Here is a 19,415-nt window from a genome sequence, read left to right as displayed (position 1 = left end):
CGTCCAAGGGTCAAAATTCCTGCATAATTCATGTATAATTCCCGAAGACAATAATTCATGCATAATTCCCAGTGAGTAGCCACCCTGAGTTATTGCTACTGGTGATGAAGCTTCTTTCTTTGCTTGGTACTTTGGCTAAAAATAATTCTTAAACAATCGCTTACTATTTAAAAAGCCCACATCCTGTTATGAATGTTTTTTTTTTTTTTTACAACTCCCTGCTGGAAATGTCTAGTTCTCAGTAAACAAATTCTAATGTTTTCAAATGTCTTCTACTGTGTACTGTGAAATGTACTAAAATCCTATTGCAGATCTACTGTACAGGTACTGTACTCTACAGTAGGACTACTGTACTGAAAAAATAATGTGAATAATTATGCATAATACTTGCTACAATATATTATAAAATTATTGATTGATTCCAAGAATAGGCGAAATCCATTCTTGACACCATATATTCAGTAATTTTGAGATTTTGAAGTGCATTGGAAAAAACAGTACATTAACTGAATTTCTGTTTTTCTAATGAAAACTACTGAAGTCAGATATATCTTAATGAATAAGTTACTACAAATCTTTGTTAAGAGATAGCTCAGCTTTAAAGCTGCTAGTAGTTTCAATACATTATCATATCAGTTGATTTCTTTTCAGCATGGAATTTCCATGGTTATTATTACGCATATATCTGTGTAGTGCCTCTTTTCATCGACATAGTTAACAGTGCTTGCATGTTTTGGTTTTTCAAGCATTGAGGATCAGGTCTTGTTTAAACTACTTTTTTCTGTTTTCATGTCAATATATGAAAAACAATATGTCAACTTATGTATAAAACTGTATGTTTTTCAATTTTCTACAGTGCATTAACCACAATGAAGCTAAATACTTAAAATCGTGTTCACTTTTTTTGAATATGATTTTGAATTTAAAATCTTGGGTGTGTCAGCCCTTGGACTATCTTGCACCAGTCACATTATATGGGGGCCAGCCCCTTATCATTACAAATAACAACTCGAACGTTGCAGAACTAAAAATATTAAAATTTTCTTGACTTCTGTTAAAAGCTAAGGCTGTAAGCGGACACTCAGCACACACAAGGACAAATAACAGGACAACACGCACAAAATTATACTGGCCATACTGCCAGTTGCCAGAGCATTGTTCATCTGCAAAATGCAGTCCAAAGTGTACTAAGTGGAAGTGAGGTTGACTTTTGGGTGAATACGTGCAAGGTACCCCTTACATTATAAATTAACTTTATTTGATTTCTTTGTTGCGCATTCCTAGGTAGCAAGTTCCACACGCTTTACCGTATATTTATTTTAGTTGTTCGTATGATTTTTCCATTGCATTTTCAGTTGTATTGATAAGAAATTTTTCATTACTGATAATAGTACTGTTGTCATACATCAATATGCTGAACACAATAAAAGATGTTGGTTGTACAATTATGGTACTGAACACATAAAGAGTACAGTTCAGCCACTTAAGATAGGAGAAACAATTGGACTACCAAAAACAGTAGAAAACATTAGTAATACAGTTAACCTACTGAAAACAGTAGACACAGTTGGGCTGCTAAAAACAGTAGAAAACATTAGCTGTACAGTTCACCTACTACTGAAAACAGTAGATGTTTCAAAACACTCATTGATCTACTGAAAACAGTAAACAGAATTTTCAGTAGGGCTATCAAAAACAGGTTTGCACAGTACCATTGGAATGGATGGTTGAAATCTCAATTAATAAAATGGTTGCACCATAGTTGTAGACATGAAGTATAAATTTGTATAATACAGAGCTCGGGATCCTATCCCAAATGATATATGCACAGAATGACAAGAATTCCCAGAGATTTCTACTCAGAAACACCATTCCCTGTGTGCAAATTGTTTTTAAGTTCTATTTGCTATGAACCCTCTTCACATGTTTAGTAAGTATATATATTTATGGGTAAAATACTGGTCACATTTTAAACAATTCAAGGGTTTCTATTTGTGTGTACTCTCATGTGTATATTAAGTTGAAGTTTTTCGGAAAAATCTTTGTTGGAAATTGCACACTTAAAAGGTTTTTCATTTGTGTGCCCTCATACGTTTATAATGCGAGGATTTGTGGGAAAAATCTTTACTGCAAATAATACAATTAAAAGGTTTCTCCTTAGTGTGTACTGTCATGTGTGTATTAAGGTGATGTTTTTGGGCAAAATCTTTATTGCAAATTGTACACTTAAAAGGTTTTTCATTTCTGTGTGCCCTCATATGTTTATTTAGTGAGTCATTGTAGGAAAACTCTTTGCTACAAATAGAACAATTAAAACGTTTCTCTTTTGTGTGTACTGTCATGTGTGTATTAAGGTGAGTTTTTTGGGAAAAAACTTTACTGCAAATTGAACAATTAAAAGGTTTCTCCTTAGTGTGAATCCTCATATGCACTCGAAGATCTGCTTTCTGGGAAAAATCTTTGTCACAAATTGAACACTTAAAAGGCCTCTCTTTGCTGTGATACCTCACATGTACACTAAGATTTCCTTTATGGGCAAAATTTTTGTTGCAAATTGAACACTTAAAAGGTTTCTCTTTGTAGTGAACCCTCATATGAATATCAAGGCTAGATTTCTGGGTAAAATCCTTGTTGCAAATTGAACACTTGAAAGGATTATCTTTGTTGTGAACCCTCATATGAATTCCAAGGATTGATTTCTCGGAAAAATCTTTGTCACAAACTGAACACTTAAAAGGCCTCTCTTTGCTGTGAACAAACACATGACGATTATAATCTCCTCTACGGGAAAAACCTTTGCCACAGACTAAGCACTTAAAAGGTTTCTCTTTGTTGTGAACCCTCATATGCATATAAAGTTTTGATTTCCTGGAAAAATCTTTGTTGCAAATAGCACACTTAAAAGGTTTTTCATTTGTGTGTGCCCTCATATGTTTATTAAGAGAGCATTTTTGGGAAAAATCTTTACTGGAAATACAACAATCAAAAGGTTTCTCCTTTGTGTGGATCCTCATGTGTCTATTAAGGTTATTTTTTTTGGCAAAATCTTTGTTGCAAATTGAACAATTAAAAGGTTTATCTTTGGTGTGAACCCTTCTTTGTGTGTAACGGTTATCTTCAGGAATAAATTTTCTCTTGCAAACTGAGTGATAAAAAAACTTCTCCTTTGCAAGGACATTTGAATGAGCAAACAAAATTCCTTCCTTGGAGAAAATTTGGTTGAACATTGAAGAGACATGTTGTTTTTTCCTGTTACACTGCTTGGTATCTTTAATATCTGCCTTGGTTTTAGAGTATTTTGGTGAAGGTTCAGGTTCAAAGTTAACTTCTCTATTGACACATTCTGTATTGTCTTTTGCTTGTTCTTGATCACGTAATTTTCCTGAAGGTACTAGTGTAACTGACCTTGGAACATCTTGGTTCTGTCCTCTCCTGTAGTTCTTGTTCAGATATCTGGAGGGGAAAAAAAAATAATTAGTCACTGAGATTTACATATCACTGAGAAGAAAGGATAGTAGAATAGACTGTCATTAAGGACATGCATTAGCAAGTGAATCAAGTGAAAAGCTGGGGGATGCTTGGTAAAGTTTCAGAATATGCATGCATGGATGGATATCACTTATTAAAGGGCGCTATTTACATACTTTGTAGCACATATAGTATGTGTATGGTAGCATAGGTGCATCAAAAAGCAGAGGGTGGTCACACCCCACAGCTTACACAGCAAATCCTTTTTTCCCCCCAAATTTTATGATGGAACTTTTCTCATCTTTGTAGTACTTTCAAATAACAGGATTCATTGTTTCGAATGGTACAGCAGCATGCATCAATTGTTGGAACTTATGATAACCTAGTTCACGATTGGCAAGTATACGTGAATTTCAAGATACATACCCAATGAATGTTATAGCATTATTCAATAAGTGTGTCAAGAGTAGTGCGAAAAATGAATCAAACTGATGGTCTTGCATTTACTCATGCAAAAGTGTGAAAACTGACAAAATTAATGGATGGGTTCACCTTCCACATAATCACAGTGAAGTCCTTTGTTTTGAAGTGAAAGGGGACATAACTAAATAAGTGAGTGGTTATCAATAATAATCGAGAATTTTTGAAGTTCTTGGATACCTTGAAAATATGTAACCTTGGCACGACACAATTTAGATACATGTGGCACAAGTGAAACCATATTTAGACTTTCATGGTCCACATGAAAATTGTTGCAACTAAGAAAATAACTGCTCCCTAATTAGAATCTTACTTACCTCCCTGAAAAAATGACACCAATAAGCATTCATTAATTAGGATGATTAAAATCTTATTTATATTGTTTAATGTGCATTATTTAAAATTGTTCTACTCAGGAGAAATTTACTGTGGTAACACATGGTTAAGAAGTAGCAAACTACTCTGTCGTTACAACTACTGGAAGCAATATGACTTAGCTACAGGCACGCGTTTACAAGACATCTAAAAGCAAAAACCTGAAGCTAATTTTGTAATTTGTCCTGGTTGTTTAAGCAACCTAATTATTAATTTTCCTTTCCATTAATACCAAAGTCACCCACCGGTAGTGCTGTCAGCATTGTTCCTCAAAATGGCTACTTTCACTGGTGCGGAACATGCTTGCTGTGTGTTTTGGTTTCACGTGACGCAACATAAGTTTCATACAGAGTATCGTAAGGCACCTCCTAGCAGGCCTACAATTTACTCTTGGCACCAAACCATCCTTGATACTGGTTGTTCTGTATGACATGCAAAATCACCAGGATGTACACACGTTCCTGAAACTGATGTGGAACAACTCAGAGAACGCTTTGTCTGGAGTCCTACGAAATCAAGACGTGCATCACGTGAGACTGGCATTCGACAACCGACTGTCTGGCATGTATTATGTAAACGCTTTCTCTTGAAGTCATACAAACTAATAATGGTTCAACACATTATGGATGCAGATAAAGTTGCTTGCCAGCAATTCTGTGTGCAAATGTTGGATAGAATTACAGATAAGAAGACATTCCTAGACAATGTCATTTTTAGTGATCGTTTCACATCAGTGGACAGGTGAACACCCATAACTCATGAAACTGTGCAGCGTATTCGTGATAGCCCTAAGATCAATGTTTTTTGTGCCCTTAGCAAACAAAAATTGTACGGCCTGTTCTTCTTCCAGGATGCAAACATAAATGGTATTGTGGATCTGAATATGCTACAAAGTCTTCTGTGTATCTGGATATATTACAAAATTTTCTAATTCTTTAGTTCGACAAGGATGACTAAGATGTACACCTTTACTATCAGCAAGATGGGGCACCACATCACTACCACATAGCAGTCAGAGATTTTCTTGATACCCGATTCCCAGGTCAGTTTATTGGTCGTACAGGTCCAATTGCATGGCACCCTTGCTCCCCAGATTAGTCCCCGTTAGATTTTTTCATGTGGGGTTTCATTAAAGATCGGATTTGTACAACCTTTACCTGCTGATCTTGCTGAACTGAGATTGCATTACCGCTGCCACTGCAGAAGTGATGCCTGACTTACTGGTGAAAGTCTGGAATGAAATCAACTTCAGGTGGGCTGTATGCCGCTTTACAAATGGTAGCCACATCGACCCAACATGAATGTTGTATGACAACTTGATGTGTTTTGCTTTGCAATGGCACCTCAACAGACTCTAAGTTACCTGAATACATTTATATATGCTTTGAAAGTTGTAAAGTCCTTTTTGAATCACCTGTATTTGTTATATGGCAATTTAGTAGAAAATAAACATTGGTAAAAATAAGTTTTGATCTTTTCTCACATGAAGAATTAATGAAACATAAATGAAGGTGTCCTAAAGTAGTTATAGATGAAAAAACAATGTAGATAGTAGAATTGTAGTTAATGCATAATTAAGTGTTGGAATTGCATCACCATTTTGCTGATCCTCAATTTTGAATTAATTGAATGTTGGACTTTGAATATTGTTGAACATATTAGTGTTTTGGGCTACAATATCCCAATTCCTGGTGAAACTCTTAAAAGGTTTGAAACGGTGCATAAACAGCAAGCCATTGCTTCACAACAAAGTTATTTCTGTTAATGCTACTTTGGGATTTGACATCCACACCCTCACTTGCACTCCAATCAAATCCTTACTCCCAACTTGGACATTATAACTGTAGATTATTTTCTTAGTTTAGTGCATTAATTTGAATGTTAATCTGGCAAAATTGACATTTGTGTCTTATTATCTCTCCCCCTTTTTCAGACGCCAGTACAGATACTACAAGGAAAGTATCATCAGCATGCAAGATATACCAATTACATGCATGCCATTATCATCAGAAAACTCAAGGCAAACAACTTTACAACAATACCCAAATAACTATTTATAATGTATACATGAATGGGAGAATAATGAAGCCTGTATCTTCACCCATACTTCCAGAAAGTAATAACGAGATTATTCAATATGCTAAGAGAAGAAGAAACAAATGTATGTTTCAGTATTAGCAAATATTTTATCTAAAAGAGAGATTTCTTAAGACACAAAATGTTCATATGAAAGAGAAACAATAAAAACCTGATCAATTTGCAACAAGAATTGTACCCAAAAAGAATTTCTCACTAGGTAACTAGTATGTTCTCTCTAATGTTCTATTAACAATAAGTGTGATGGCGGCGGCCACCAAAATTAGTTTTAAAAAATAAAATAAAATAAACAGTTTCATGGAAACCATGAGTAACAAGTTTCACTGTCATTAAAACCAAACTGTTCATAATTGATTTTTTTAGCAATTTCATTATATCCTTGGAAGTAGACAGATTAATCAATGCTATTTATATCAGCTGATAAAGGCATATAATTTTAATTGTATGATGGACAAAACACATATATTTGAAGAATACTTACAAAAGAGAATACCCAGAATTGTGTTTCTGATAAGGGACATAGCTAGAGAGGAGACACTGCCCACTTTGAGTCAGCATTTCGACCACTTTGAATGGGCTGAGTCTTCTTATTAGAATTTCCAGAAAAAAATGTTTCATGGTGTCTGTATTTGCCTGATGCTAAACAGTGGGGACTTCCATCGGGATCTTGGTTATGATGTATTAGTAAATGACAAATATATTTTGTATTTAATTTCTATTATCATTATAATAACATTGTTTGAACATGAATAGGAATTTCTTTTAATGGATACCACTGCACAGTTGAATATTCAGAAAGTGAATAATTGGTAAATTCTTGGAAAATCTTAGCATAAAATGTTAACAACCGCATTGTATAAGTGTATGTATATATTTGTAGTTTACTGTCCGTTTTGTTTTCTTCTTGGCTAATCAGGACAATGAAGTCTGCAACCTTCTGTGATGAAATCATTTGTCACTCAACATATTCAACCATCAACGTGGCATTGTGTAGTTACCAATATTGAAGAGGCTGTATATATTGAACGGGAATTCTCTTGAATTCTAGTAATTATGTGAAGTTTCTTTTCAACAATTCGTCATTTGCCCACATTCTTGCAAACTTATCTAGTTCTAGAGACTGCAGTGACAGTGACATGATGCAAAATAATTTTTTGTTAGTTAGTATCTTCAGATGGATGCAAATAACTGGCAGTCCCGATGCAGCAACACATTTTAATAAACAGGTGGAAGTGGAAAAAAGGAAATTAGTCGAAATAAAACCAAGAGATGATTTATGATTTCAAGACCAGAAAAGTGATGTATAATAAGCTAAACACAAAAACCCATATTTCAAATCTATCACAATAAATTTGGAGAATACCTATGTGGTGGTCAGTTTGTTATAATCGTGACACATTCTTATGGAAAAATAGTGAATGTAAAAGTTACAAGGGCTAAGCATTTATAATCAAAAAGTCCCTGTGACTCGAATTTCTTGATGTGTATGTGAAATTAATTCACATTGGCCACATTAACAGTGATACTAATATTGGACTGATGAAACACCATCAAGTATCAAGTGACAACTTCCATAACTACCATCTAAGAAGGAAAACTTTGTTTAAGGCAGATTGCTTACACAATCGCCAACACCTTGCTTGACATGCATTTGCATATTAGACGTATTAGGTGAAACTTCTTGAAGATAAGTGTCTTCCAGGTCTCATGCTGGCATCAGGTAATGACTCAATTCTGTTCATTTTTTATAATTAATTCTAAAAGCTTTTGCATGAAGTTACATTTTCCAGGTGGTAGCCGATTCCATTTTATTACTTATTTATTATTATATTTTAGAGATTTTGAACATCCAAAGTCATAGTTCCGTATTTAAATTTCAATATTTTTACATTAAAATAAATTAACGTAAATTCCTGTCGATAGCGGACAGGAACATCACACTTAGATTTTCCTAATACAACAGGGCACCTAGCGGCAGCCGGAGAACTACGAACAAAAGAAGCATGCCAGGCAACAGTACAACAAGTTCCAATGAGGATGGTGGCAGTGAGTGGTCACTGAAATTAATGGAACAAAAAGAAAAAGTTTCACAGATAAAGTGAGTACTAGTTTCTCTGTATCTATCTACTACCGCGTCTCCCATTTCCCAATTAGGAATAAAATAATTTATATGACAATATTGTGAGTTTTGTTATGGATGTGCCACATGTCTGAATAATCAGATGATTGTGAAATGTGCAGATTCTCTGGGTACATAAAAAATTCTATACAGTTGAATTAACAAAATTTCTGTGTGAAGACAGAGTTTAAGACAGGTTTGAAATCTTTCGATGACATGTGTGGCTCTGATTGCATAATTTATTTTTATTCTTTTGATTTGTTAAACTTTTCTTTAATATTTTCAAGTGATATAGCAAGTTAATAAGCTATTATAAGACAACATGAATTTACACACACACACACAAAAGTCCAGTATGAAAAATTTTCTCAAGGGTCAGGCTTTGCACAGTGGTGCAAACGAATTGACCATTAACTAGAAGTTGTGAAAATGGATACAGTAAACTTGTGGTTCAAGAACAGAAAGCTACTACTGGAATATAAGAATCCTAGAATTGAAAACTAGCTGTGGTTATAAGATGAGAGTCATCTCTTGATGATGTGATTATTTTAATTTGTAATAGTATAGACTTTTTCATCCCGTTAGCTTCTTGTCTTTATAAACCTTTCTTGATGCCAATTTTAGTTTGAAACTTAGTTTTTGTACTTCTAAGATCTAATTTTAAAGTGATGTTTCATAATCTGATTTTATGTAGTGTTGCATTTTTAATATGCCATAACTCAAGTTTGTGAATAGAGTAACAAAATAACAAACAGCCAGAAGTTAATGTTTTGTAACGTTTTTATACCCACATATCACAAACGCTACATAATTGGAAAATTTCACGTAAAATATTAGTTTAATTTTCCGCCATCAGAGGCCGTTGTCCTCGATAGCTCAATGACCAGTGCTGCCTCTTGCGGCAGACTTGGTACAAGCGCGCAGGGCGTAAAACACCTCGGCAGTGCTTCAACGACTTTTGAACTGACGGGAACGAGAAGGTCAACTCCTTTCGCACAACATAGCCAGCGAGAGACGTGCCCAGCCGTGCTGCCTTGACTGACGGAAGTTTCCTCGTTTGCCATTTGTGGAATGGGCCAACATCAAAGAGGACAAGGGCATAAATAGGGCAGCGACATTACAAGGACTTTGAGGCCGAAGTTTGTTTGGCGTAGGTACGTAAATTCTCTCTGCTCTGATAATGAACTTAACATCTTTGTGCCGAAGTTCCACGTCGTATTCCCTTTAATCATGCATAAGCATTGCGCGTAAAACTTTTGTTGCACTCTGGTTTCCCCCCCCTTTTTTCCCCTTGTTGCGTGCCACCTTTTGGACGCCTTGAACGCTTTAAGTGAACTAACGAAAGATAATTATACGTCAAAATTAGTGGGAACAGAACAAATTAAATTCTTACTTGATATTTGGCTCAAAAAAAAAACTATTTTTTTTTGTCGCTAAAGATTCTGGTTTTCATAAGTGATTCCTAACAAGTGAACCTTTTGTGCAGCGAACGAGTATTGCAGTTTTCGCCAATCTTGTGATGCGTTCCTTAGGCTGGAATTTGATGATTTGAGCTGGTAGTCAAAAAAGGGCGTCGAGTTGAAGTCCTCGTCGCAAAAAGCAAAATTTACGAACCTTCATTTCCCCTTTATTAATTGATTCGGGACGTTTGTTCCATTTGCACCTTTCCACCTTTTTCCACGATAGCATTAAGAATCAGGAGAATTGGGGTAATATTGTTTAAATGCAAAACTTGTTAATGTAAAAGTAAATCAGCGTGATGCAAAAGAAAACTTGCTTGTAGTAAACGCATGAGCTGTAGTGTTTCGTTAATTGTTAAACCTTTATGTTTGAATGGGTCGAGGGAAAGATCAATACACTGAATACGTATTGTTAATGGAGTGAATGGTTGAAGTCAGTTAAATTTATACACGCAGGACGTGTTTTTTGGAATTTTGACGTGGACGCACGTCTCTTGTGAAATTAGTATTTGACTTATGTCGACCTTGTTGATATTGGGCTATTTTTACGTGTTGATTGTTGTTTATGAAATACATGATATTTGTGCAATGCAATACGCTGTTGATGATTGAACATAGTAAATTGTAATTTTACCTTACTTGAAATCTATTGTGCGCCAGCAAAATAAAAACGCGCATGAGATACGCGTCACATGGTAACCATAGACTGATATCAAAGGTACTACTGAGTAATTTTGTATTTACGTGAGTGCAATACCAAACAATAAGAGCGGATGATATAGTAATTGAGAGTGTGAATGAACTCAACGGAGAAGGAACAGAGTGCTATTCGTTGACGGACCCTTTAATTTTGTGTGCGTTATATACATATATATATAGGGTGTACATTTATTACAGGGCTTTGTCTCGCGCTTCTCGTCGACTTTGCTTGTAGACTCCTGCATTCTCGTGCGAGAAGGGCGACACAAAAAAATAGTATTTGTGATATATAGTGTAGGTTTTCACTCTAACTTGAAGTTGCGATCGCCGTACAGCCGCTTCCTCATAAACATCTCGTGTGATCGTGGCTTAACCCCACTATACCATTACAAAATTTGGTATCAGAGCATCGTTTCATTTGATACGTTGTAGCAACATTACTATTGTTATCATACAACCTCACAAAATTTCCCCCCCACCCCTAACTTTTGAGTATATTGATTTTTTTTCTTTGCAAATCACCCTTTCTTTTTCTTCAACATATTTACTGTTTTGCAATAATATTTTTTTTTTCTGAAAATTGTAATTAGGTGTGGTACAAAATTGACAGCGGAGCATTTGATCTCCGGTACCCACAAATTTGCCAGTACAGCATTTGACATACGTGATATAATAAATAGTGGTTAATAGTGCAACACAATTTCTACCTGTGCATTTTGATCTGGGGTGTGACCATTAGCCTTGCTATAACTTGTTCTGGTGGGACATTGAATATTTTTTTTACTTTTCTCCTCCCATTTGTATTTGTACCCCCTCACTTTCATTTTTTTACCAATAAATCATTTCTTTTTCTTTTCTCACTCTGCCCCCCCCCCCTTATTTATATTTTGATAGATTGGATAGATTGGTTATATTTTCCCCTTGTACACATACATCTTTATATTGTTGTTTTGTGCTTGGGTCTTTACCTTTTCTTTCAGCGAAATGACATCTGCCATACCTTTTCCATATACGCCGCCACATTTACCTCCACCTTCACCCTCAACTTTGGATTTTGTACGTGGCTTGGTTTTACCCCAGCCTCCTACCCCCGTGCAAGATTTGGCGCGCGTTAGTGCCATCAATTTCCTTTTTAAGGACTTGCCAACATTGCATGGCCGAGATATACATAACTTGTTTATCTTTTTGTTTACCTTACATAAAATCATTTGTTTGGATTTGATGGAAGTCGAATCCATTTTGTTATTGGCCTTACAATATACATTGTCCCCTCTTACAGAAATTTGGCTGGAAGGCCTTCCGCAGAAACTGCCCTGGCACTTGTTCACCTTAATGATCTGGAATCGTTTAGTTCCACATTCTGTCTTACTACCTTTTCAGATCGATGTTCTTCATAGGGTACAACAACCGGATGAAAGTTTGTACTCCTACGTTCGGGATATCTATGATGCTAGCCACGTATTCCCCATTGAATGGTCTGAGTCACAGTTAATTGATACCATTATCGAGGGTATCGGCTTTCCAGCTCGCTCGCTACTCTTGGGACGCTCTCGTCCCCAGACCATTCGGGATTTATTTCTTTTGGCGCAAAATATATGGCAGCCCGAATTAAAATGGAATTCTCAGCGAGGTCCGGAGACACGGGGTATACAACATAAAGTCCCGGTGCAGCCGTTGTTGACAGATAGTTCCTTTGCTTGTGGTGATCCGCCCATTGAACCGGTTTCTGCTTATTCATGTATGCCCGCGGTAGAAATTTCACCGCAGGCTGAACGAAAGACACATGTTCAAGATGACAGCGATGCCCCTGTTAGGGACATTTCTCCTACTTTGCTTCATACGGAATATCCGTTATTGTTTGAGGGCCATCCAACGCCCACAATTCGAGTTCTCATAAATCAACAACCTGTTTTTGCATAACTCGATACAGCCGCATCGGTGTCCTTAATTTCCTTTTCCTTTTTGAATACACTTAAAGATTCCCCCCCCCCTCTTTTTACTGATCACTCTATAGAATTGCGGGATGTGACTAACCATCCATTTTCCTTATCGGCTTATAGTCATTTGACTTTACGTCTTGATCGTCTATCTTGGAAGTGGCGCTTTTTGGTATCAGAAACCCTTCCTTTTCCCTTAATATTGGGTACCGATTTCTTGATGCACACAGGAGCTATCCTTTCCTTTGAAAAGAAGCTTTTGTCTTTCCCTTTTCATATTGATGGCATTCAAATGGCCTTTTCTTTATCACCCCCAGTAAATGTTCTTGATGTATCTCTCCCTTCACCGAATGCGCCTTCAGAAGTTACTCATCAATCAGATGAAGATTTACAGTTTCCTGTATCCTCAAATAGTTCAACTTTACAATCCTTGTTGTGTCAGTTTCAGGATGTGGTAACAGACAAGGTGGGTTCTTGTACTTTAGATCCCGTTTCGATACCTGTGGTGTCGGACATTCCCTTTCGATCCAAACCGTTTCAACTAAATCCGGTCCAAACTGAAATTTTGAGAAAACAGATTGAGGATCTACAGGCACAACAAATTATAGAGCCGTGCCGGTCACCTTACTCTAGCCCTGCCTTCCTTGTACCCACCGTTTGGTATATTCTTATAAAATTCTTAATCGCCTCATAGCCTATGATCAATTTCCACAACCACGTATTGATCTTTTGTTTCAGCATTTACAATCGGCAGCAGTATTTTCTTGCTTGGATCTATGCCAATCGTTCCATCAAATACGATTGGATGATAAAAGTAAACACTTAACGGCTTTTGTTACGTCGTTTGGACAATATAGATATACTCGTGTTCCATTTGGTATCAACTTGGGGACTCAAATACTATCAAGGGCACTGGATGAAATCCTGGGAAAATTCAAATACAAGTTTCTTATGACATACGCCGATGATTTGCTGATATATTCACCCGATATGCCGTCCCATTTGCAACATATAAAAGAGGTTCTTCTAGCCTTGCGGCAAGCTGGTCTTACCATAAATCCTCAAAAATCTACTTGGATGGCTTCCGAGATAAAATATTTGGGCTATATCATTCGCAAAGGTCAGATGCTTATGGATCCTGATCGGGTTTCCGCTATACAGGATATTCCCCCTCCTAAGAGCCAGAAGGGTGTTTCTCAAATCATGGGGTTACTTTCATATTTTTCCCGTTTCATACCTCAATTTGCGGAGCGCACATGTTTTCTTACGGATAAACGTAAGAAGGATCTTCCCTTTGTTTGGACTTTGGAAGATCAGATCCGGTTTGACAACCTTAAAGCCGCTTTTATTGAACATACGGTACTAGCATTACCTGATTTCACTCAGGAGTTTGTTTTGCAAACGGATGCTTCAAGTTTGGCCCTTGGCGCCACCTTAAATCAGAGAGAAATGGATGGATCCTTACGTCCCATTGCCTTTGCGTCGAGGAAACGCACCAATCTTGAGCGTAAGCAATCCATATACGAAGCAGAGTGCGGCACCATCGTCTTTGGTTTTAAGAAATTTCAAACTTATTTGACGTCTAAGCACTTCACTTTGCAAACGGATAATCAGGCCTTGTCGTGGTTACTTAAACATCCAGAACAATTTGGCAAGTTCGGACGTTGGTTGTTATACCTTTCGCGTTTTTCTTATGATGTGGAACATATTTCGTCAGCTAAAAACCCGGTAGCGGATTGCCTTTCTCGCATGCATTCTTCGGAAGATTTTGCTGTGTCTTCGCTGCCTTTTACCAGCTTGGCCTGCGCTGCTCCGAAGTTTAATATAATTCCCTTCAATAAGTCAGACATTTCAGCCCTCCAAGTCCAGGATCCTGCTCTATCTCCCATCATTGCTCAATTGAAGGATAATTAACAGGTTAAACATTACCGCCTGTACCAACACCTTTTGATTTGGCAGCCGCCTCGTGCAACCTCTTCCTTGGTTGTGCTTCCCAAGGCCCTGCAACACTTAATTTGTCGCTATTACCATGATACTCGTAGGTGGTGCCCATTTAGGCGTTAATAAAACAATAAAGAAAATTGCATCGCTCTTTTGGTGGCCAAATTATCTTTCTGATATCCGTCTGTACATGCGCTCTTGTGACATTTGCCAGAGGGCTAAAATAGCTGTACGCAAGCCTCCGGGCCTTCTTTCTTCGGAGGTTATTCGCCATCCCTGGAGACGTCTATATATTGACCTAGTCGGTCCTTTGGTTCGCTCGACTAAAGGTAATGTGTACATTTTGGTTGTGGTGGATGCCTTTTCAAAGTGGGTCTCATTGTACCCGCTTCGATCGGCCACGTCCCATCATATTATTGATAAGCTACGAACTTTATTTTTGTCCTTTGGGTGCTCCTTGTGAGTTGGTATCTGACAATGCCTCCTACTTCCGTTCACATTTATTTAATAATTTCTTGTTTGAATCCAATATTAGACATATATATACTAGTGCATACTACCCAAATCCCTCTCTAGCAGAGAGATTTATTAGAAACCTTAAGGCTTCCTTGATTTGCTACCATTCCCAAGATCATACTAAATGGGATGTTCATTTAGGTAGCATTGCCTTTGCATTTAATACTGCACAACATGACAGTACTCATACTACTCCCTCCAAACTCATTTTTGGTCGTGAAATAGATGGACCCATGATTTTTTTTTGGGAACTGCAAATGGATAATGAACTGGCTGCTCTTCCTTCGCCGGAACGAGCTCATCGTTGGGGTGAGGCGTACCAACATTTGTTAAAATCTTGGCATTCTCGCCAACGTAGATATGACCTATCTAGATCCCAGGTTTCATATAAGCCAGGTGATATGGTACTTTATCGTACCTTCCCTCATAGCAATGCTTTACAACGCATTTCTTCGAAACTTCAAGAGCGTTGGTCGGGTCCAGCCCAGGTTTACAAAATGCTGGGTCCTGTGACTGCTTTGTTGGTTGATCCCGACACTCAGCAGATAGTTAGAAAGGCTCATGTGTCACACATTAAACCATATATTTTACGCGACTTGGAGGTTGTTCCCCAAATAGAGGATTTGGCAACTTCGGACATAGCTCAGCAACTTCAGTCCTCTCCAGCCACATGTTAATGACTCTTATGCTTAATTATGCTCATTCTCTTACATTTATTTTTGTACCTTCGTGTAAATGTTTCTGGATATAAGTGTATCTATATATATATATGTATATGTATACCTTTTTGGTTAGTAATATTGCTGACCTATATATATATCTATGTGTCTTGTATAATCTTTGATATTGAATTAAGAGTGTTAATATTATTTTGTGTGTATTCTATGTATGAGAGAAAGTCATGCTCTCTTGAATGAAATTTGTTTACTTTGTTATGACCTATGGTAACTCCTAATTCTCCGTACTGTTGTAATAATGCTATCTCCTTGTTCCTTCCAGTAGTAACCTTCTCCTCAACTTTCCTATTTCTTCCTTCTTCTTTCATTCTTTATCTCGATTTTGATTGCGTTCCTTTTTTTTTCTTTCCATGTTTTTTTGCTCTACGAGGATACGTGTGTGCTACCTGGAACTATTAATGGAACCGCCAACCTTCTACATCGTCATGGTTACGAGTTTTTTCCTTCCATCTTCAAGCGTACGGATTACCTTGGTTACGGCAAAAGAGGCAATGTGTGCTGGTTACTCCACAACTTTGTCATGAAGAGTGTTACATCCAGGTGTTTGACTGGGAGGCGAACACGATGTAAGGTGCCTTCTGTCGTCGACATGCGTCTTATCATGTTTAATATGCTTATATGCATCATTATGAACCTTTGAGTGACTATTTTCAAAATTGGTAACCTAAAAGTTTTAGGCGTGTGAATTTTGAGTGTGGATCAATTAAGTGGGATTAGATCCTTCCTGAAAGAACTTGGTATTAATTGCAACAATGTTTTTTATATGTTGTTCAGGTTATTCAGTATATATATATATGTTTCATATACATTTTGGGGTGTGCATTTTTTTTTGGGGAGTCTGGGGGAATTTGTAACGTTTTTATATCCACATATCACAAACGCTACATAATTGGAAAATTTCACGTAAAATATTAGTTTAATTTTCCGCCATCAGAGGCCGTTGTCCTCGATAGCTCAATGACCAGTGCTGCCTCTTGCGGCAGACTTTGTACAAGCGCGCAGGGCGTAAAACACCTCGGCAGTGCTTCAACGACTTTTGAACTGACGGGAACGAGAAGGTCAACTCCTTTCGCACAACATAGCCAGCGAGAGACGTGCCCAGCCATGCTGCCTTGACTGACGGAAGTTTCCTCGTTTGCCATTTGTGGAATGGGCCAACATCAAAGAGGACAAGGGCATAAATAGGGCAGCGGCATTACAAGGACTTTGAGGCCGAAGTTTGTTCGGCGAAGGTACGTAAATTCTCTCTGCTCTGATTATGAACTTAACATCTTTGTGCCGAAGTTCCACGTCGTATTCCCTTTAATCATGCATAAGCATTGCGCGTAAAACTTTTGTTGCACTCTGGTTTCCCCCCCCTTTTTTCCCCTTGTTGCGTGCCACCTTTTGGACGCCTTGAACGCTTTAAGTGAACTAACGAAAGATAATTATACGTCAAAATTAGTGGGAACAGAACAAATTAAATTCTTACTTGATATTTGGCTCAAAAAAAAAACTATTTTTTTTTGTCGCTAAAGATTCTGGTTTTCATAAGTGATTCCTAACAAGTGAACCTTTTGTGCAGCGAACGAGTATTGCAGTTTTCGCCAATCTTGTGATGCGTTCCTTAGGCTGGAATTTGATGATTTGAGCTGGTAGTCAAAAAAGGGCGTCGAGTTGAAGTCCTCGTCGCAAAAAGCAAAATTTACGAACCTTCATTTCCCCTTTATTAATTGATTCGGGACGTTTGTTCCATTTGCACCTTTCCACCTTTTTCCACGATAGCATTAAGAATCAGGAGAATTGGGGTAATATTGTTTAAATGCAAAACTTGTTAATGTAAAAGTAAATCAGCGTGATGCAAAAGAAAACTTGCTTGTAGTAAACGCATGAGCTGTAGTGTATCGTTAATTGTTAAACCTTTATGTTTGAATGGGTCGAGGGAAAGATCAATACACTGAATACGTATTGTTAATGGAGTGAATGGTTGAAGTCAGTTAAATTTATACACGCAGGACGTGTTTTTTGGAATTTTGACGTGGACGCACGTCTCTTGTGAAATTAGTATTTGACTTATGTCGACCTTGTTGATATTGGGCTATTTTTACGTGTTGATTGTTGTTTATGAAATACATGATATTTGTGCAATGCAATACGCTGTTGATGATTGAACATAGTAAATTGTAATTTTACCTTACTTGAAATCTATTGTGCGCCAGCAAAATAAAAACGCGCATGAGATACGCGTCACGTGGTAACCATAGACTGATATCAAAGGTACTACTGAGTAATTTTGTATTTACGTGAGTGCAATACCAAACAATAAGAGCGGATGATATAGTAATTGAGAGTGTGAATGAACTCAACGGAGAAGGTACAGAGTGCTATTCGTTGACGGACCCTTTAATTTTGTGTGCGTTATATACATATATATATAGGGTGTACATTTATTACAGGGCTTTGTCTCGCGCTTCTCGTCGACTTTGCTTGTAGACTCCTGCATTCTCGTGCGAGAAGGGCGACACAAAAAAATAGTATTTGTGATATATAGTGTGGGTTTTCACTCTAACTTGAAGTTGCGATCGCCGTACAGCCGCTTCCTCATAAATATCTCGTGTGATCGTGGATTAACCCCACTATTCCATTACAATTTCAAGTTTCAAGATTAATTAATTATTGCCCTTTTTAATAAAATGGGAAATGTTATTGAGTACATGATATTTTTCCATGGAAACTGCTTCTTCGTATTTAACACCTTGATCAATCATTCAGCAAAACAGGCACCCTTCATAGAACCAGGTTCTGGATGCCATTAAAACAGGCAATCCTGAAGGAGTTCATGAAAACTAACTCACATGTTGAAGTTACCCTTCAGTCAGTGCTAGACCATAGTAAATATGACCTGAACATCAGCAGGGGACCAAGAAGAGAGATACAAGACACACACATTTACTTCCTGTCACTTGTGTCACTTCAGATATATTATGAATCTAAGAAACTATGAGAAGTTGCTCTTTGTCAACACTTTCGGTCATCATTTAAAGGGTTTTTAGAGCAATCAAAGTAATAAAATTTACGCAAACAACTAAAAAATAAAAATGAAGAAAAAATAATGAAGCTGAGTTACCTGAAATATTTAGACAAAGTTGAGCCTCTTGTGGAAAATATCTTCAGATAGTGAAATTGGAAACAAGTCAGCATTCTTCTTTTTCAATTCAACGATTGGACAATAAATGTAGTGCTGGCAGCTGCCAAGTTGCTTCTTGCTGCTATCTATTCTTCAGCATGTAGGTGGAAATGTTAAGGTAAACTCACGCATGGTCTGGACAAAGAGTGATGCAATTCCTCACATGGAAATGCAAAGTTTAACAATACCAGACCAGCAAGTTGAAGACAGTGCCAAAATCGATGTCAGAAAAAGGGTAATGTTGTGGTTCGGAAATCCAGCTTTAGGTGACTAGCCACAAAAGTGGTTATGAAATGTTTAATTCAGAGTGAGCACAAGACCTGAACTAACTAATTGTTCTAAAATTTTTAAAGATTGCAACCACTACCAGGTTAGGGGTGGCAACAAAATCCAGGTAATGGGTATCCATATTCTAATCAT

At 37.2% G+C, this 19,415-nt stretch overlaps 1 protein-coding gene across 3 annotated transcripts in view; it reads right to left on the bottom strand.

The window, feature by feature from the left end:
* Nucleotides 1-19,415, bottom strand: part of LOC145999740 (uncharacterized) — a 105,761-nt gene that overhangs the window by 53,613 nt on the left and 32,733 nt on the right. For 2 of the 3 annotated variants that reach the window (XM_083137023.1, XM_083137021.1), the window contains exon 4: nt 2,053-3,453. In XM_083137023.1, coding sequence (XP_082993149.1) covers nt 2,073-3,453 — 1,381 coding nt within the window. In that variant the 3' untranslated portion in view covers nt 2,053-2,072. Of the gene's footprint in view, nt 1-2,052; nt 3,454-19,415 lie in introns of those variants that run through there. The other variant, XM_083137024.1, reaches the window with a different exon arrangement.

Source organism: Lepisma saccharinum, chromosome 15 (assembly GCF_977018435.1).
Source record: "Lepisma saccharinum chromosome 15, izLepSacc3.1, whole genome shotgun sequence".
NCBI lineage: Eukaryota > Metazoa > Arthropoda > Insecta > Zygentoma > Lepismatidae > Lepisma > Lepisma saccharinum.
Note: the sequence above shows the minus strand (reverse complement) of the source record. Positions and strands in the feature narration are given on the sequence as shown.